The following is a 19814-nucleotide window of genomic DNA, read 5'->3' on the forward strand; positions in this document are numbered from 1 at the left end:
TTATGTGTCGGGTCACATCCTGGCTTCCCATTTTCCCCACCGCCACTCCCACTTATAAGAACCCTTAAGATTGTGGTGTTCCATTCTTGGGCGTGTATAATTCGTGATACTCTTTCCAGTTTAAAATCCTTCTCTGAATCTCATATGCAAACTCCTATTTTCCTGTCAGGTAGCATATTCACAGGCACTGAGACTAGGCTATGGACATCTTTTAGAGGGCAAATACTCTTATCTACCAAAATAGCTTCATATTTTTCATTATAATTTCTCCTATATCTCTTAGGTATACCCTCCGCCCCCCCCCCCCCCCCGTTTCAGATAGTATTTATTTCTTCCTCTATCACTTTCACTTAACCAATTGATCTGATAATTTGTTTTATCAACAACCGGACAGCTGTTGTGGGTATAGTATAAAGATCAGAAAGTCCTGGTAGGTCCTGATGGGCATTCTGATTATGTTATTTCCCCCTCCCGTCATTCCTCACTACTTCATCAAACACAACTTCCCTTGTGCTCTGCGTAGTTGGAAGTAACCCCTAGTTGGATGCTTCCTAAATCTGTATTACAGTAATAGCACATGCAGAGCATTCTCTATGAATGAAACCTGGGAGCGCCTTTCCTCTCCTGACTCAGCTCTCGGGAGTATCCACGGAGGCGCACGCCTCACCTCTCTACTCCCAGGGGTCTGACGCCTGGGCATGCGCACCAGCTGTGGCCTAATGGAGGCAGCGATGCGGGTTTCACTCCTTCCACTTTCCTCTGATCACCCCGCTTCAATTATCCCTCCCCTTCAACCTCCCCTTTCGACCATCGCCCCGCACCCAGTCTCCAGGACCGGTCACGCAGGTTCTGACATCTGGGGAATGAACCTGTCGAGTTCATCCCCTCGCCTGTAGCAAGCAGCTCGGGCTCCGCGCCTCCGCCCTTATTCCCTAGCCGCTGCCAGCTCCTAGGAGTGAAAACCACTACAAATGACTTGAATGAAACGTGGGTTTTGTGAGTGGTAAACCACCAGGGGATCCGGTCTTCCCACAATGCAGAATCTCTCTGGGAGGAGGAGGGGTAAGGGAGGAGGCAAGGGGCAGAGCGTTCGTCTCGCCCGCTCGCGCAGTGGCTGGAGCGGCGGGAAGAGGCTGGGCCACCTCCCCCTTCCCGGCCACGCACCGCCTTGCCCGCGGCGGTTCCAGGCACCACACTCTCCGCCCGGTCTGCGCCCGCTGTGGCAGTGACAAGCTTCTGCGGCCGACGGTACTGTCCACCCACCAGCAGCGCTCTCTTCTCCCCCTGCTCCCACGATTTCTGTCTCTGCAGGGGCTCGCCGCCCAGCAGCCGGCGCCGCCCCCTCGTCAACTTTGAGCTGGAGGAGAAGCAACTTTGACAGTGGCCTCAGGTTTCCAGTCCGGCTTCTTCCTGGCATCATTAGCCTCGAAAGTCTCTGGGGTTAGGTGGGGCAAGAGTTTCCCGGCGCATCAGCCTTGAGTCTGCAACCTGTTTCCAGCGAGCGGGAAGCAGGATTGTGACTGTCAGTCATCAGGGGGAGGGGGACTTGTTTTTCTTTCCCTTTAGAGACCTCCGCTTGCAACTGGATAAAGCAGTAGCGAAAGGATGTAAATAGGCAGTGCAACTGTTACCAAGAAGGCAACCACCACCCAAAGGCAGGGAGGAGCACAGGGCTTCGTCCGGGCTTCGCCCAGTCGCAACATTAATCAACAATCAGGTGTTGTTGCAACTTTTCAAGGTCAGCCACCGGAGCAGCTGTTCCCTCTCGGAACCTTGGGGGTACACAGAGCTTGGATTGGTTTTGGCTGAAATGCACAGGACACCAAACGAGGAAGGATTGTAGGGGGGAACCCCAAGACCCATCCCCCACTCTCCCGGTAATCTCCGGTTCCCCGCTGCCCAGGCGGGGGTGAGTATGTGACATGTGTCCAACTCTCCGCAGCAAGTTAGGCAGCAGGTGTTGGTCCTAAGCAAGAGCAGCGGCTGCCAGGTGCGCCCTAGCCAAGCCATGCGGGCCCGGGGCGCGCCACTCGGTCGCACGTCGCGGCTGCTGCTTCTGCTACTGCTCAAGGTTTCTTCTTTCTCTTCTGCGCTCGCATTTGTCCCCGCGCCCAGGAAGGAAACTTGTCTGGGGGAGAGCTGCTCACCTATATCGATCCAGCGCCGCAGCAGGGATGTTTGGGGATCAGGAATTTTTGCAAGAGACGTTCTGCGAGCCCGTGCGCCCAGGGAGGAACCAGAGAAAGGGGAGCGCGATGCGCCCTCCTGGGACCTACGGGCTGCCCGGGGCGGTGACCCAGGTGCAGTCAGAGGGGCGGAGACGTCGGCGGTCGGGCCCTCGGGACCTCCACTTGGCTCCTGGAGGTGGAAAGGTACCCGCGGTCAGGAACCCTCTGGAAATTTTGGGAGAGGGGACCCAACGGCCCTCCAACTCTTCCTTCAGACCTCAGAGGAGGACGAGAAAAGTCCCAGAAGCTCAGGTATTTCCCGGCTCAGCCAGGAGCAGAGCGTGAAAACAGAACCCGGAGCCGGCGATCTTTTCTATTGGCCAAGAAGAGCAGGGAAACCACTGGGTACCCACCACAAGCCCTCATCCAAAACAATCAATGGACCGGTGGGGCACGAAGGGAGGACAATTGCACCCCCCGGTAGGGCGCTACCCCAGAATGGGTCCTCTGGTGAGGGAGTTCATGATCGCTGGGGTCCCCGTCGGGGGAACAGCACCAACCGGCGGGTGAGATTGAAGAACCCCTTCTACCCGCTGACCCAGGAGTCATATGGAGCCTACGCAGTCATGTGTTTATCAGTGGTGATCTTTGGGACCGGCATCATTGGCAACCTGGCGGTGATGTGCATAGTGTGTCACAACTACTACATGCGGAGCATCTCCAATTCCCTCTTGGCCAACCTGGCCTTCTGGGACTTTCTCATCATCTTCTTCTGCCTTCCACTTGTCATTTTCCACGAGCTGACCAAGAAGTGGCTGTTGGAAGATTTCTCCTGCAAGATTGTGCCCTATATCGAGGTAATGCCTTCTAGGGGTTTTCAAGCTACTGGCTTTATCCATTTCCGGGAGTATAGCATCAAAGAACTCCTGCTGGACTCACCTATCTGGCTGAACCTCTTCGCTTTTTCTTTGAGTCCCTCCATCTGTCTTTCCAATCATTTACGCACGTATGCGTACGTGTAACAAGAGGCAGCTTTGCTAGATCACCTTCAAATTCAGCTGCTTCTGGGCTGTGGAAACAAAATGATGGTCTCAAAATGCATAGAATTGTTTGGATTATAAATCTCTCTCTTTAAATATGGTACTATGTACTATGTATATTTCTGATTTGGTATCCATCAGAGATTGCAGAGTTAAAACAATGTCCAGTCCTTGGTTTTCCTTATCAAAGCCTAGCAAGAAAGAAGCAGGAAGAGGTAGAGAGGGAGAGAAAGTGGGGGCGGGGCGTGGGAGAGGCCATTAGCATTTATTTACTAGATTTCTAGTGCTTCCATGTGATTTCCCCCTCTAGGAAAATTATTACAGTCTTTCAAAATACAAAAGTGCAATAACATTATATTTGAAAAAAAAGGGAATTTTTCTTTGTTGATTGGCCTCGGAATATATTAATAACCCCTCAAAATAGTTTAAATGTCTGACTGTCTACCAGAGTATTCCATCTAAATTCTCAGGTCATATATCTCTATATCTCTCTTTTGCCCTTCTGGATTTCATAATTTTATTATTTTTATATGAATGAATTAAGTAAAAATAAGACTGGTTAAAATGGGACACAATCTTTTTAATATTCTCCAAGTATATATTTGCTATTTGTTATGGGTATAACGAATTTATTATCTCAAGGCATTTACTCTTAGGCTGGAAAATTTTAGGAAGACAGAGGCATGTATAGTTCCCAAACTTTGAAAATGATTATTTTGAATAAGATTTTACTGCTTCAGCCTACACCAAATGTCCCAAACCAGAATTGTGGTAGTTGGAATTTGCTCTTTAAATGGCCTCTCTTTAAACACCAGCTCTTGGAAGGGGGCCAAGGGTTTTGATGCCAGTTGTGTTTTTAGCCAGCTGGCCCTTGATTTTCTCCATTCAGACTGTCCATTTCACTTATGGAAGCAGAAGAAGAGAAACTGTAAATATTCCAGAGCCCCTGATCCTGTCTGGCACCAGGGCCAGTGACACTATGTTCAACATTGTTCCAGGGCCTAAAGCTAGGGGATAAGTAAACAGAAAACAGTACTTACTTAAAAGGACCAAAGCAAGAGACAGTAAATAAGGCCCTCTGTTATCCTGACGGGGATCAGATGCAGAGTCATTTCATGGTTACTAAGTCAGCTGCTGTGACTTTGCTAGGTTCCAAGACTTCTCTGTTGCCAAGCTCGAAACATCTACATTTATTTGAAAGGTAATTCATTTTTGCATTGGGTAGGAGGTAGTAGAATTTATGTTTGAGAATATCTGTCTATTTACTAATTGCCTTTTCAAGGTCAATTTCAGTTTAGAATTTCTCTGCTTATTTAAATAGTACAGAGGAAATTAATTTATGCAAGAAGGAGACAAAAAGTAAAATATAAAGGGAACAGGAGAGGCACATTCCCTTCCCTAATAAGAGAGAAGTGCATGAACTAGTCTCACTGGAAATGTTCTGGGCACATAGAAACCTTTATACTGGAAAACCCTGTACAGGGCAGAAAGAAGAAACTAGAGAAAGAATAGAAAATTACCAAGTTCTTGAAAGAAAACTTTAAATAAAAAGAAGGTCGTCAAATCAGAAAAGTAGGTAAAAACTTAGTTTAGCCAGACCAAAAAGTTTTGACCAATGGTATTTATTATGCATGTATTTTTTCATGCTCCCTAATTCTGTTTTCTAAATGTAGTGATGTCATCTTACATTTTTATTTCACTTTCCAATTTAATTTTCTTCTTAAGAATTTTTTTTATCATTTTTCTCACAGGAAATATGATCTCTCTTTTGCTTAGTTTTCCCTTCTTTACGACCTTCTCTCTAGGCTTTATTCTTCCTAGAGAAGCAAAAGTTTGAAAAAAGTCCTTTATTTTTTCTTGGAAAATTTTATTATACTTTTAAATTTCACATAATATTTATATCATACATTTAAACATAAATATTTAATGTAAACATTCAATGTATATATATTGTTAAGAGTAGTGAATGGCAATCTTAGTATGTAGTGTTTCTATATTCCTACCTCTCCCTTTCTATTTCAGGATTTTGTTATCTTTATGACTTTGTAATAAATCTTACAATGACCAAGGACAAATAGAATAGCAGGAAAAGGGGGATAGGAGAGAAGAGAATTTGAAATGATTTTGAAATGTTTTAGCATGTTTTATACAAATAATTATCAGACCATAGTAGTAGCTTCATAATTCTAATTACTGAGAACCAGAAACAGCAGTTGGAAGATCAAAATAAATCATTCCTGCCTCTAGGAGGCACTACTATTTTCACAGAAGTAAGAGGTATTTAGTGCCTGTCCTACGTTGGGGTCCTAAAGATATACACCCTGAGATGGAGGTTATTGGGGCATGAAGTTTATTGAGGCATGTTTTAGGTTCAGTACCTATTAGGGGGTGAAGGGAGCAGGGCTGGGCAGAGGGAGAAGTTTCACTATGATGCAATTGCCTTAAAGCTCTCAGCCATCTCTAGGAGGACCTCTGGGGCTGGGAGTGGGGGTGGGGAGAGGCCATGTAGAAAGAGCCTAAACTGAGGCCAGAGGGCCTAGCCTTTATCTTCCTAAAGGGACCAAGTATTGGATACAAGCTGCTGCCAGAAGTGGGGCATAACCTTGAGTTTGATGGATCTCTTTGGTCAAGGGCTATTCCTAGAGAGAAATGTAACCAAGCACTATCACCCAGCAGCTAAGGGAAGCAATGTTTCATTCCTGAAGGACTTTGGGAGGGAGCAGTGGGTGCAGAACCACAGTGTCCACTACACTGACTTTAGAATTATCATGTTAACTTAGAAAGAGCACATTCTCAAGCAACCTTGCATTTTAGTGATGAAACACAGGTGCCCAGAGAAGAAAAACAACCATTCTGAGCAAATAGTGTGTGGCAACAAGACTCAGTCTCCATACTTCTTCATGTTGATGTTTGCTGATTAGACAAACATCTACAAGTCAAAAGACAAATCCAGTGACTGTCGTTGCTTTTTAACTTTTTTTTAATTGATACTCGTTAGCATCTTTTAAACATTTCTGTATTTACTAGACAGGGGAAACAATAAGCCCAGTTAGCATTATTTGTTATACGATGATATTTTCATAAGTTTCATCTTGTTTCTCATAAACTAGAACTTGGTAACTGATTAAAGTTTTAGAAATTTCAAGACTTAAGACAAGTATTAAGACACTTTTAATGTGCCAAACATTTCAATGATAAGGTTTTATAGGATATATTTCATATTCTTAAAAATCACAAAGAAGATTGGTAGGACATTATAAATATCTTACACTTTTTCAAACTTCCCCCCAATATTTTTCCTCTTGACCTTGATAACATCTAAAGACTATTTGACATTTGTCCTTTTTCATATTTCTACATTTTGCCTTTTCATCTCTTTTTACTTATGTTTACTTTGTTGCCAGTTCCCTCTTTAAAACCATATATACTATTATCGATTTATAATGTAGGGTCTATCATTTTTTCCAGTAATGTGGTCAGACTTTTTCAATGATTTTTATCTTTTAAACTTTTCTTAATTTTAAATTTTATCCACAATGGATTATTATTGACTCTTTTGATTGTTCTCTCCCATGTTCTTTTGTGGTTTTCGTTCATTTGATGATTTTTTTGTTTTGTTTTGTCAGCTTGGATGTTAGTGTTATCTGAAGTGAAAGGGAATTTGGGGGAGAACTGGGCTTGGTAGAAAAACAAAAAAAAAAAAACGTTTTTGAGCAGATGCTGCAGAATCTTTGCAATTGGCATTCCACTCCTCTATTTATTTTAGTTTGTTGGCTGAAGGCTTAAGGATAGCATCCACTTTCCAGGGTAAGCTGAAAGAAAGGGAGTTTTATGTTGTGAATATGGCATGTTCACATGGCTATGAGCAGGAATGTTTTGGGAACTGTTGTAACTGGTAACTTTTCCCTTTCTATTCCAGGATTATGATATCTTTGTGGCCTCTTGATACATATCATAAAGCCCACATATAAATGGAATGGTAGGAAAAGGGGGATAGGAGAGTGGAGAATTCCAATCGATGGGGGCCATCATCATAGATACAGTACTTCAAACTAGTTCATCATATAGTCATCAGTAAAAATCTATTATCAAAGGAACCGTTTTATGTGTTGGGGGTAATTGGAGATGGAGGCCTCTGTGTGAATTGAAAAGGAGAATAATGGCAGAGGAGTCCCCACCATACCACTTGCTTCGGGATTTAACAAATGTTTAAAGCCAGATCATTAGGATTTGGGCATGGCAACCTGAGCAGCTTTTTGCTCATTACCTGATGGATTGAAGCAGGGTAAGTGTCTCATATGCTCCAGATGGATCACCAAATATTTACTTCTGTTTGGATGTTAATTGGCGATTTCGAAAGCTCGAGATTTCTCTTTAAAGAATTCACAACTTCGTGGTGGGGCAAAAGTCTTCAAGAAGGTGTAAGATAATCTCAGATATAACAGTAATTTTATTTTACTAGGATACAAGATTCCTGTGTGGGAGTAAAGAGTAAATAAAGGGAACACATTTCATCAGGCCTCTGGTCCAGGGATAATTTACAACAAATCTACAATGTTTTCTGAAGAGCCAGCCTCTGCCAGGGCTTTAGAAATACTGGTTTAAACTGAGTGAAACTAATGGCTCTTTCTCTGCCTTCAATTGTGGTTAGCACTGACAAGCAGGGAAAGAAGGGTATTGAGGCTAAAGGTGGCATGGCCACACAGGTTCGTAATACTATACCAATTTCCCTGGAATACCCACATTCAAATGGTAACACATTTAGCATGGCAGATGCTAAATTTACTTGAGTTGCTGATTAGCCATTAGGTATTCTGATGGACTTTTAAGTGGAAACACGCAGTTTTATGAGCAATTTGGAAATTGCTAATAATATTCTCAGGGAAAATGGACTCTGTGTAGGAATGGTGCTTAACAAATATTTTATGATTTCCCATGAATCCCTTTGTAATAATTTTCTACACTTCCACATAAGTGAAAATATTTAGTTGATGACTCCAGCAAGAAAGAAAGCCAGTTTCTGGGAGTGTGGTTTTATTTACAACTTCATTTCTGAATGGCACATGGTGAAATTACCTAATTTGGATCTAACATAAGAAATAAAAGTTCTGATATTCAAATTCAAACTTCAAATAGTTAACCACTGATTGTAATGAAAATGTGCCATTTTCTAAAGTTTGCCAGTGCAGTGTAAACAGAAGCATGCGTTTTACTTTACTTCCCTTCTAGGTATATTATCTGGTATTTAGCTTTTAATGATTATATATAAGACAACAGCACCCAATAACTGATTAAGGAACAGTTGGAATAATTCACTATTTGCTCTAATCCTTTTCCAAATATGTTATTATGTATTCTTTGAGTCACCATCCATTCATTCATTACTCATTTATTGGGTTTTTCTTCAATGAGAGGTACTATTTTAGGAGTGGGCAGGAGAAGATTAGAGAAGAAGGGCAAAATTTTCCAAAGGTGAATATCATAGATAAGCTACTGTTATTAAAGCTATAGAAAAGTAGAATAATGTTCTATAGCATGACAATACTGTAGTAGAGGTTTTAATAAAGCATAATGGAATGGGCCTAGGATGGATCAACTCACAACTATACCTGATTGTGAACAAAGATGGAGCAATTCCAGTAAAAATTATTTTCTCTATAATTCTTTTCAATCATATTCTTATTGCTAATCTTTATAACTGCCTATACATGTGAGATCCATGATGAAAAGTTATGACGATGAAAAATTTTAATCTTGCTTTCTCATTTTCTTAAACTTTCTTAAGATAGGAAGCCCATCAAAACTGACAAGATAATTCAGCAGATAGGACACTCCTAGAAATTTTTTTAAAACATTGAGTTTGTTTCAGTGTCTAAAACACTACTTCTGCTTTGGAATTATGAGTTCTTATCAGTGATAAGGATATTAAATAAACAAGATTTTAAAATTTTACTTAGTTTATTTATCAATGTGATAATAGCACTTCAGACTGAGTTTTTTTTTTTTTTTAATCTGAAAATCTCAAATATTTAATTTGCCCTAAGAGAGTCTAGGAAGGCTGACAAGGGAACTAATTTGGATGATGTTGTAGAATGCGGGAGAGGGAAGCACAACAAATGGACTTTCCCAAGAATTGGTTAATCTCTCAAGGGTACACTCAGAGTGAGGATTTGTCCTGAGATGCTGAGGCTCCCAAGATATATGGTTATGTCAGTAAAGCATCTCTCAACAGAGAACAGGAAGTAAATATGTCTGCAAAAGCTGAACGGGTCTGAACTTATGAGTCTACCTGAGGTAATGAGGTTGAGGGTGAGTGAGGTGAAGGGTCTACCTTGTTACCTGCCAGGCTAATACTACATGGACCTTGATGGAATTCTTCCACCTTTAATGGCATTCTTATGAGTCACAACTAGATCTAACGGTGCCCCACTGGAAACATATTGACCTGTGTCTGAGATGTAGACTGTCGGAGGAGAAGGATGAATAGGCTGTTGGGTATGGAGGTTTGTCTCTTGCACTGCACTCTGCTCCCATTCTGCAGGGTTTTCCTGAAATTTCATCTCCTCAAAATTTGACCTGCCCAGGTCCCATAGTTGGTCAACCTTGTTGCTAAGACTAATTCTTAAATCTCCTAATGAGAATGGTAATTTTTGTGCTAGAAGAAATGATCCCATCTAAAATTTCATGGTGGAGTTCACAATGAGATTACTGTAACCCTTAATATGAAGTCTCTGTATTTGCAAAGTAGGTGTAGGTAGTTTCTAAAAAACTTCCATAAAACATAGGATATAATCTCAGTGCTAGAATTGCTCTAGAGACAGAATACTTTAAGCTTATGAATTTATGATAGTTTTCAATATTATCTGTCTGCATACTTGGATGGTTCACAGTCTTGATGAGGTCGGGTCATTGATTTGATTCCTGAGTGAACTAAGTCATTCTCATTACACAAGTGACTCAATTCAAGGTTGCCAATTTTCCCCCCAATAGTCTTTTTTCTATACTCCTCACCTTCAGTGTTTTTCCTCCTACCTTTACTGTCTTCTTGGTTCAAATCCCTCATATAGGAAAAGTAACAGATAAACTAATTCACATTAAGATGTGAGATTTAGAAAATATTGGCCTTTTATAGAGGATTGAATGAAGGAAGAATACTCACTTAACAGACTATCAATGGCAGAATTCTGGTGAAAAGCTGGGAAATTTTGTCTTAAAATGTGTTTTTTCAGTATTCCTCAAATCCTAATGATACAGCTACAACTAATTTTATTTTTAATTTGGAAGCACCCTCATGCAAATGATGTTCGTTAGTTACAAAGGGAAAAAGGTAAAATTAGTTCTTGTTCTTTGGATACTCATCAGGACCCATAGGTGAACAAACCAAAATTCTTAGTCAACTGAGTTTTTATGATGAAACTTATAATAATACCAAGGATTGAAAACTGAACTGTGATCTTGGGAGAAATATTACATTTTGAAATGAATTTCTGACTACTGAGAATAAACATGGAATATAAAAATGTTTATGTTGATTCCAATATTTAGCTTATATCTTAAGACAAATGATGCTAATCTTGCTTAATTTGCATTTTTATATTAATGAACACAAAAAATTTATAGTTAAATTACAACATTGGACAAGTTGTTATTAAATGAATTTCAAAAAAACTATACAAGGAATGTATGTGCTACCAAAGTAATGCTTGAAAGGAAACCTTAATTTAAGCCAGGCATATAAAGGGAAAGAAAAGATGTAGGAACTCAAGAGAAGTTTTAAACGGATCTATCGGTTTTAAGTAAACTTAATAGCTTTTTAAATAAGCGTGAGCATGTTATTAAACTTAAGCAACAGAAAAGAAAGTGTAAATGAGGCCATAATGACAGTTGATAGTTGATACCTCCAAAATATTTTCTAATCAATGACTGTAGGAATCACATACATGAGCAGTCAAGAGGAATATTTATTGTATGTGGGTCTATTAGATCAAATATCAGTGATGTAGACAAGGGTAAGATGCCGTCTCTTTGTGAAAGCTTGGCAGTGAAGAGCTCTATTTCATTCCAGAGATGTGTGTGTACTTGCAAAGGGTGAGGCAAATCTCTTCTACTTGCTGTTTTTGGTTTGAAAACTCTAATTGACATGTGTTACTGCTATAGTAAGATGATCTATGTGTGCACTGTAATGAAGACCTTTTGAAAAAGGTCACCAATAAACATGCTGTCCCCATTGGTGCTCAAAGCGGTACTTTTTTCATGGGGAAGTTGCCCTAAAGTACTGCAAGGAGGATGATTATGGAAAATTCTGGAAGCCACAGGCACAAGCCCAAGAGTTTGGGAGGAAACTCTATCCTGTGCTCATCCTGCTTTTCTCCTGACTATTGTTAGGCCCACAACCACTGACTTGTAATAGATTTTCGTTCATGGCTCAAATGAATGGGTTTCCTTAACAATAAAGTCTTTGTTCCTGAGGGTTACTTGTAAACAAAGGACAACTCATAAATAGATGTATTAAACATTTTTATATGAAATAGAAGTTAGGTTAGAATGCCTGTTATTATGACCTTGGTTAGAAATTACCCTATTTTATTAAAACTAGTGTATTCCAGTCATTTCACTGTACTTAAGTATGTAGAGTTAATTTCATGTGAAGGGCATTTTTCTTAGAAGGTCATTGATCATTTTCCCCCCATTAGTGGTAATACTGATGTGTTGTACCTAAAGTTGAACAAAAAGTAGTATTTATTTACTAAGAGTTGTGCTGAAAAAGAGTAATGATCTCTGATGTCTGTTTCACAGCTTACTCTCATTCTTTATAGTTTCTTCAATCTGTGTTTGTCTGCAGTAAGTTTCTGAGAAATGGAGCAATAGATAAGACAGCTCTCCAAGGATTACTGTTTTCACAGAGCATCTGTGCACTCCTTTTTCATATTGTTTTGAATGGATATGGACTTAATTTAGTACAAAGTGGATATGTTAATCCAGGTTTGCTCAAGGCCTGATATTTACACTGAATTAGAAAATTGAGCAGTAGAGACAATGAAATCCAATAATGTCTTGATCTGTAAATTATGCTCTCTACCTCAGTTACTATCTGTTGTGCCTTAGAGGTTTCTTTTCGTTTGTTTTATTTTTAACAGAAACCCAGGAAACCATTGACCTTCAAATTAACTTGTGATGGACAGAACAGTGCATTTTTTCCTTACAATGGAAGAAGACAGTTTCACTTTAAATCGTTCCCTAAAGTCACTGTTGCCATATACCTTGGCGAATGATTAATTTCTCATCATTAATTTCTCACTGATATAAAAAAGTTGTCTTAAATTGGTCAACATAATAACTAAACAGAAATTTGGAATTCAGGATATCAAAACCACAAGTTTAACAGAGGGAGGAAACATTTGAAGACTCAGCTTATCTATGGCTCACATATAAGTATTGGGTGGAGTCTTATCAGTGGTCATAAAGGGATAGCTGAAGACTTATGCCATTTCCATGCAGGTGACCACATTTGTGCTGCTTCGTTGTCCTGATTGGACCACATACTTTTTCTTAGTTTGTTTCTATAACAAAACTTAGAAGTAACTCTAGAAGCCATTCTTAAAATTTTCCTTTGTATTTTTAAAATCTTCTATATTATATAGATTTTTTTCCCTTTCCAGTAGTTTATTTTCTTTTCAGTATCAATAATAACAGGAAGAATATATATTTCCCTTTCCCTTTCTTAAGGAAATGGAGGCAAGGGAAAGATGAGAATTCATCTGTCATGGTACCCAATCTCCTTTGAAATGTCTAGGCCATTAGCTAGAATCAATTGCACATTGACTGTAATAAGGAATAACCTTTACAAAAGATTTCAAACTGGATTCCAGTTCAGGTGAGTAAAACACTTAAGTTTAGAATACAACGAAGCTCTTGTATAATATGAGTGATTTAAGCCCATAGTATTCATTCCCAAGTACTTTATAAATCACCAAATTAGCAAATGTTTTAAAAGCATTACTTTGATTCCTAAAATGTGTTAGTATATAAGAGAAAATTTAAGTAACACATTTAAACTTCAAATGATCCTGAAAATAATATATAAAGCCAATGGCATTCTTTCCTGTTCTTTTTTTTTCCTACCCAGAAACAAACCCTTAACAACTTTATGAGGGTTACTGTCAATGCCAAAAATGACAAAGAAGGTATTGAAATCTAAATTCTGTGTGGTCTTCAAGTTCTCTTGCCATTGTGCACCATCCGTGCATTTCACAGATTTATTTATTTATTTATTTATTTATTTATTTATTTATTTAATTTTCGAGGTATTAGACCCACAGATTTAAATGCATGCTAAAAACCCGTAAGCCAAATTAACAAATCCCAAGGTTATCTTTATCTAATAGACTAACTAGGACACTGATGATATTTACAAGGAATTAGAACATATCCCTTGAAATGCAAATGTTCACATGGGAGATTTTATTATTTGGTCAGCTTGGGAAACTAGTTAAGCATCTGTAGCACTTTCCAAATATATTGGCATTATATCTGTCTACCACTTTTTTAAGCCAGTGATTCTCAACTACAGTTTTCAAGCATACATGGATATGTCCTGAGCAAGGAGGGACAGCAAGCATGTTGGGAATTGTGCATAGTCAAGTCTATCCCCTCTAGTAGGCTGTAATGAGTCATCCTATGAAAAAACTAATTTGTTGGGTGTGTGGCAGCAGGTGTGGGAAAGTCAAGAAATTCCTCCTTGGATTCCACATCTCTTGAGGACAAAATCCATGCCTTATCCATCATTGCTCCTAGCAGCAAGCACAGTATAACATATCTGGTATGTTCTCTGTGTCTCTCAAAAATATGAATATGCATTTACACACATGCACACACACATGGCATTAATGTAGTGGCTCTCTTTGCCCTAAAAACAGAGTTCGATAAAGCCATAATAATAATAAAATGGGAACAGTACATCATAGAGGTGACCAAGACGAGTGACCCTTAACCCGTGACTTTGGCACTGGGGCTGACACTTCCATGTGTAAATTCTCAGGCTTCAACTTCTGCTGAGTCTCTTCTGTGTCTTGTCGCAATGTCGTAGGTGGCCACCAGTGCCCAAAGCCCCACCGCTCTGGATGTTGACAGGGCTGGAGCTGAAGGAGCTTTATTGTTATCCCTCTGGGATACAAAGAACAGCAGAACATTGTTGTTTGAAAAAAAAAAAAAAAAGATCTCAGAGTTGTTTATTTTGATTCCCTTGCCATTTCTGAATTTTGATGCCAATTTCCACACAAAACTCAATATCTTATTTTGCCGAATAGTGAGAATTTTCTGCTTCCAGCTTTCCTCTGATCTTGAAATTCTCAAAATTAATAGTATTTTCTATTAAAAGTATTTACAGTTTTGCTTTTGTGCTGTTAATTATTCCTCCTATTGCACTTTAATTCATAAGAGATTGCATCTCATTCCATCTCAGAATGTTGCTTCAAAGTACTACCCTTCGAAGCCAACGCTTAACAGCTTTCCTCCCAGGAGCATATTTCATAGTGATATTGAATTTTAGCAATCAGATATGGTCATTAAATGTAGAAGATCCAGCATTCATGATACCATTTTACAATTGTATATAATTGCACTATTCATCTTGGTAGAATCTTTAATAAGCTGTACGTAAACAAGTACATTTAAAAAGTGTGATGGAAATCTTTTCATGTTATCACAACATTTAGGAATTTTAATTACATGGGTAAATTTCATATATGGGTAAGTGGAAACTAGGCCAACACCACTTATTCAGATGATTTTTATCAGTTCATTTAAGAGGTGTGCTATTAATTCTGTACATGTTACAGTCTTCTAAAATGATTTGGGGAAGTACTGTGCAGGGCCTTCCCGCATTTCTTGCTTTTTCACTTCATAAAATTTGGTGCATAAATGAATTTACAGAAAATATCTGAAGTCACACTGCAGGCAGTGCAGCAGGAGAGCAAGGATGTCTAGGAGTGGCATTTGGGCTGCTGTTGCTGTTGGCAACTATACTGCAAGTACTGTCTGCACCTGGGGCAACTCTGCTTTCCTCACTGGCTCCTTCTGCAACTCTCTCTGTTGCTCCTGTGACCTTTCTGGACTGCTCACCCTGTTTCAGCTGGATCCTAACCACAGAGGATGTTATCAGTGAGAAGTACAATTGGAAAATGAGAAGCTGGATACAGGGGCTTCTGGAGTATTGTGTATGAAAACTGGAAAGCATTCCTCCATCCATGATTTGTTAAGAAGACTACAGATCAAATATGTTTGAGATTCTATTTGGTACTAAAGCGTTGGGGAATCATGTCTGAAGAACTGAGCATCTTTAAATAAAATGCACTGCAAAAGAATTCTTGAGCAAAACGTTGGAGCACGTATAAGTGAGCCTCCCTGGCTTTTGCTGTCTTGTGAGATGGAATATATGGAATTTGGAAAATGTTCTCTTGCTTTTTGGAAAAGTTCTTCTAATTAAGAGTGAATGTGAAGCACAGCTTCTGATAACCAGAGTTGGCAATCTAACACACCCATCCTACTCCACATCCACCCACATGCATTTGCTGTTACCTCTCATGAACTCCTCTAACCAACTTGGAGGTAGAGATGCAAATGCTAGCACTTCTGATAATTGGTCCAGATTTTTGAAAATCTCTAAACTTATAATTAGGGAGATTAATAGAGGAGAAGATGCTATCCTTTGTGTGCTGTTTGCTTTTTGTAAATAATGATGTGCTGAGCCTCTAACAGACTGCCTCTTCTCAGAGTCTCCAGTATTTTTATATTACGGACCTTTCCTTTTATTAGAAATGTTATTCATAATTTAAAAAGAATGCAAAGCATACAGCCTCAGCTTCGTATTTGTGGACTGACTCAGGGTACATAGTGACAGAGAACCGTGCACAAAGATTTGCCTTGATGAAAACTACATAGAGAGACTTGCTGAGGATTTGCATATATCTGATACCTTGAAAACTTTTTTGTTTTATATTCTTAAGAGAGATGAATCAAAGCATTTGAAAACCTTAAGTCCAAGGTATGAAAAATCTATAAAGTAAAGTAGAGCAATTTCCACATGATACTGTTTGATGTAGACATTCAGATAATGGCAGGCTCTTCTCAGATTTCCTCAAGTGTGCCAATTACTGACATTAAAAAATTAATGCATAATCAGAAGACAATCACAAACTGTTGAACTCAGTTTTGGAATTATTTTTGGTCTCCAGTACAGATGAAAAACAAATTTCCATCAGGGTTAACAACTCATTAGTTTCAAAGTTAATTTTTACAAGGTAAATATAGAATGGCTTTTGTTTTTCTCCCAGTCATATGTTTTCCCAGTCATGATGTTTCTTGATGTTTCATGTTTCATGATGTTTAGGGGGGATTTCCTGAAGAATCGATTTTTGGAGAATTAGGATTTTTATAAATGAGCTCTTTATCTGTACTGATTTAGAGCTTTGTTAATCATATTTTTCTTTATTTTTGATTTTTCATATAATTAAAACCCTATTGTAACTCATTTTGGCCTGTTTCCATGTCATGAGACTAGTCATGGCATGGAGTAATGTTCATATTTTCTGTATTTTAACTAGTAGACACTGTGAAGTGCAGTGTGAGAAGAGGAGAGATTATTTGACATTGAACTCTCAGAATTCACAAGGCAAGTTGCCATAGCTCTGGGGACGGTGACAGCTTGAATGCAGTAGATAAACAACAAATGTTTCGAGTACTAAAATTGTATGGCAAATGGTTTTTCTTTTGTCAACATGATCCCACTGACTTTAAAAAATCAGATATTAACATTTGACCAAGTCTTGACCTGTAACTATGCTTAAATATTCTCACAGCCCGCAGGGGAGATTGAATGCATATACTCAGGTTATGAGGCATAGTTTGAAGTATTCCATCCACTTAGGAGTTTTCTTTTAGTATCCTGTTTTATTTGAAAACTCACTAGCATTTTACCTTTTTTTCGTATCAATAAATGGCTACATTTATTAAGCCACTAAACTACTGAAATTTCTCCAAAAATATTTGAGTAAATTTAATGCTCCCAAGCAACTGCTGTGTTTATGACTTTGAGAATCATCCTCTCCCTCTTGGTTCACTATAATCTGGAGAAAAGGACTCCTGCTGTACCTGTCTTTTATCCTTAATATTAAGCATAGTGCTTAGCATAAAGCTGGTATCAATAAATGTGTGCTTGTGTTGGGTATATATCTGTGTGCCCATTAGAGTATATATAATAATAAATATATTTTAGGTAAATGAATTATGTTTACATTAGGAATATCTTTTTATATTCCTGAAAAAATTTTTGTGTGAAAAAAAAAAAAAAAAACAGGAGCAGATTTTTGTGTTAGTTTGTATGTGTGTGTGGTGCTGGGGATTGAACCCAGGGCCTGTACATGCAAGGCAGGCACTCTACCAACTGCACCGTATCCCCAGCCCAGGAGCATATTTTTGGTTCTTAACTTTTGTTATTTGTTTAGATTTTGATTTTTGATTTTGCGAATTCATGTTCCCTTGAATTTTGTCTATGAGATTTGTCTGAGGCCTGGTTATAAGGTGCATTCTTCCAGAGAGGATTTATGTTCGCCTATGCCAAGCACCTGGGATGATTTTAAATACATTTTTGGGTTCTTTTGACAACCAAAAATAGATACTATGAATTCTGGCCTTAATGCCATGTAAGTGCAGGTTCTTGGTTAGAATGTATCAGGGATTTTTTCCTTACCAGCCCCTGCTCCCAAATTCACTTCAGCTCCGATCATGCAGGCAAGTTTCTCCATGTCTCTTTTTCTCTCTTTACACTCCTAAAGATGTCAGTATTTAGGAAATTTCAAATTAAAAAGCCCATAATCTTCACTCACATCAACCCTGGTTTTGCCTCCCATCTCTGCGTACCTAGGCACCTGGCCTCATCCTTCTAGCTTAAACCAACCTGAAACCCTCATCAGGACTGGCAGATGCCCCTGTGGAAAACACACCCTGGGAATGGGGCGGGGGTCATCTCTGACCTGCTTAGAATTTCTTTTCTCATTATCTTGGCCCCTTTCCTCTTTTCCATAAATGTATGCCTTTGAAAATATTGCTAAAATATTTTATTTAGAAATCGGAGGAGATTTTTTTAATCTAGCTTGTTGGAAACAGTAGGTTCTTGAATACTCGCTGTGTGCAAGACACGACTGTTGGAAAACATGACCATTCTTTTCAGTAATGAAAATGGGGCATATCCCTTATCTCGATCTCTGGGTGGCAGGCATTTTCATGGCGACTGAAATTCTTAGGGTCTCTCTGAGTTCTTATCTGTAATAAAATGGGATCGGAATAGCTGACCTTTACAGATGCTTCCAGGTCGAAAATTGTTTTTCACTACATCACTCTTCAGCCATTAAAATATTTTTCTATTTTTATTCTTACAGTAATTCAGCTGCAGTCACCACTCCACTTACCCATATCTCCTTCCTGGAAACTGTTCTCTGTCTCACCAATCTGTATTTATTTCTTAGTGCATTGGTCTTTTCAGAGAATACCCAGAATAAACGTGTTTTTTTCTTTTTTCTTTTCTTTTTTTTTTTTTTTTTTTTTTTGTCCTCCCCATCCCGCAGGTGGCTTCTCTAGGAGTCACTACCTTCACCTTATGTGCGCTGTGTATAGACCGCTTCCGCGCTGCCACCAATGTACAAATGTACTATGAGATGATCGAAAACTGTTCTTCGACGACTGCCAAACTTGCTGTGATATGGGTTGGCGCCCTGCTGCTGGCACTTCCAGAGGTCGTTCTCCGCCAGCTGAGCAAGGAGGATCTGGGGTTCAGTGGCCGGGCTCCTGCAGAACGATGTGTCATAAAGATCTCTCCCGACTTACCGGACACCATCTATGTTTTGGCCCTCACCTATGACAGCGCGAGACTCTGGTGGTACTTTGGCTGTTACTTTTGTTTACCCACACTTTTCACGATCACCTGCTCTTTAGTGACTGCAAGGAAAATCCGCAAAGCAGAGAAATCCTCTACCCGAGGGAATAAGCGGCAGATCCAGTTAGAAAGCCAGATGAACTGTACGGTGGTGGCGCTGACCATTCTGTATGGGTTTTGCATTATTCCGGAAAATATCTGCAATATTGTCACTGCCTACATGGCCACAGGAGTTTCACAGCAGACGATGGACCTACTTAATATCATCAGCCAGTTTCTTTTATTCTTTAAGTCCTGCGTTACCCCTGTTCTCCTCTTTTGTCTCTGCAAACCCTTCAGTCGGGCGTTCATGGAGTGCTGCTGCTGTTGCTGCGAAGAATGCATTCAGAAGTCTTCAACAGTGACCAGTGATGACAATGACAACGAGTACACCACGGAGCTGGAACTGTCACCTTTCAGTACCATACGCCGGGAAATGTCCACTTTTGCTTCGGTTGGAACTCATTGCTGAAGGACAGTACTCGGTTTGGTTGGATATGCTTATTTGTTTGGTTTTCATATCCTGTGAACGTTTTTACTCCATATTTTTCCTTAGGGGAAAATGTGCAAAAAAAATTTTAAAAAAATTAAAAATAAAAATAAAAAAAGAAAAAAAGCAAATAAAGAAATACATATTAA

At 39.4% G+C, this 19814-nt stretch overlaps 1 protein-coding gene across 1 annotated transcript; it reads left to right on the forward strand.

The window, feature by feature from the left end:
• Positions 1-1168: 1168 nt before the first annotated feature.
• Gpr37 (G protein-coupled receptor 37) lies at positions 1169-19814 on the forward strand. Its single transcript, XM_047562807.1, has 2 exons — positions 1169-3025; positions 18829-19814. The coding sequence occupies exons 1-2, from the start codon at positions 2009-2011 to the stop codon at positions 19645-19647; spliced, it is 1836 nt and encodes a 611-aa protein (XP_047418763.1). The 5' UTR covers positions 1169-2008; the 3' UTR covers positions 19648-19814.

The sequence above is a fragment of the Sciurus carolinensis genome, chromosome 8, assembly GCF_902686445.1.
Source record: "Sciurus carolinensis chromosome 8, mSciCar1.2, whole genome shotgun sequence".
In the NCBI taxonomy this organism is placed as follows: Eukaryota; Metazoa; Chordata; class Mammalia; order Rodentia; family Sciuridae; genus Sciurus; species Sciurus carolinensis.

Bases quoted from the DNA above. Each gene is read 5' to 3' on its own strand.
- Gpr37 (XM_047562807.1), top strand. From the start codon at position 2,009: ATGCGGGCCCGGGGCGCGCCACTCGGTCGCACGTCGCGGCTGCTGCTT. The intron at 3,026-18,828 runs GTAATGCCTTCT...CCCATCCCGCAG, and splicing joins AGATTGTGCCCTATATCGAG to GTGGCTTCTCTAGGAGTCAC.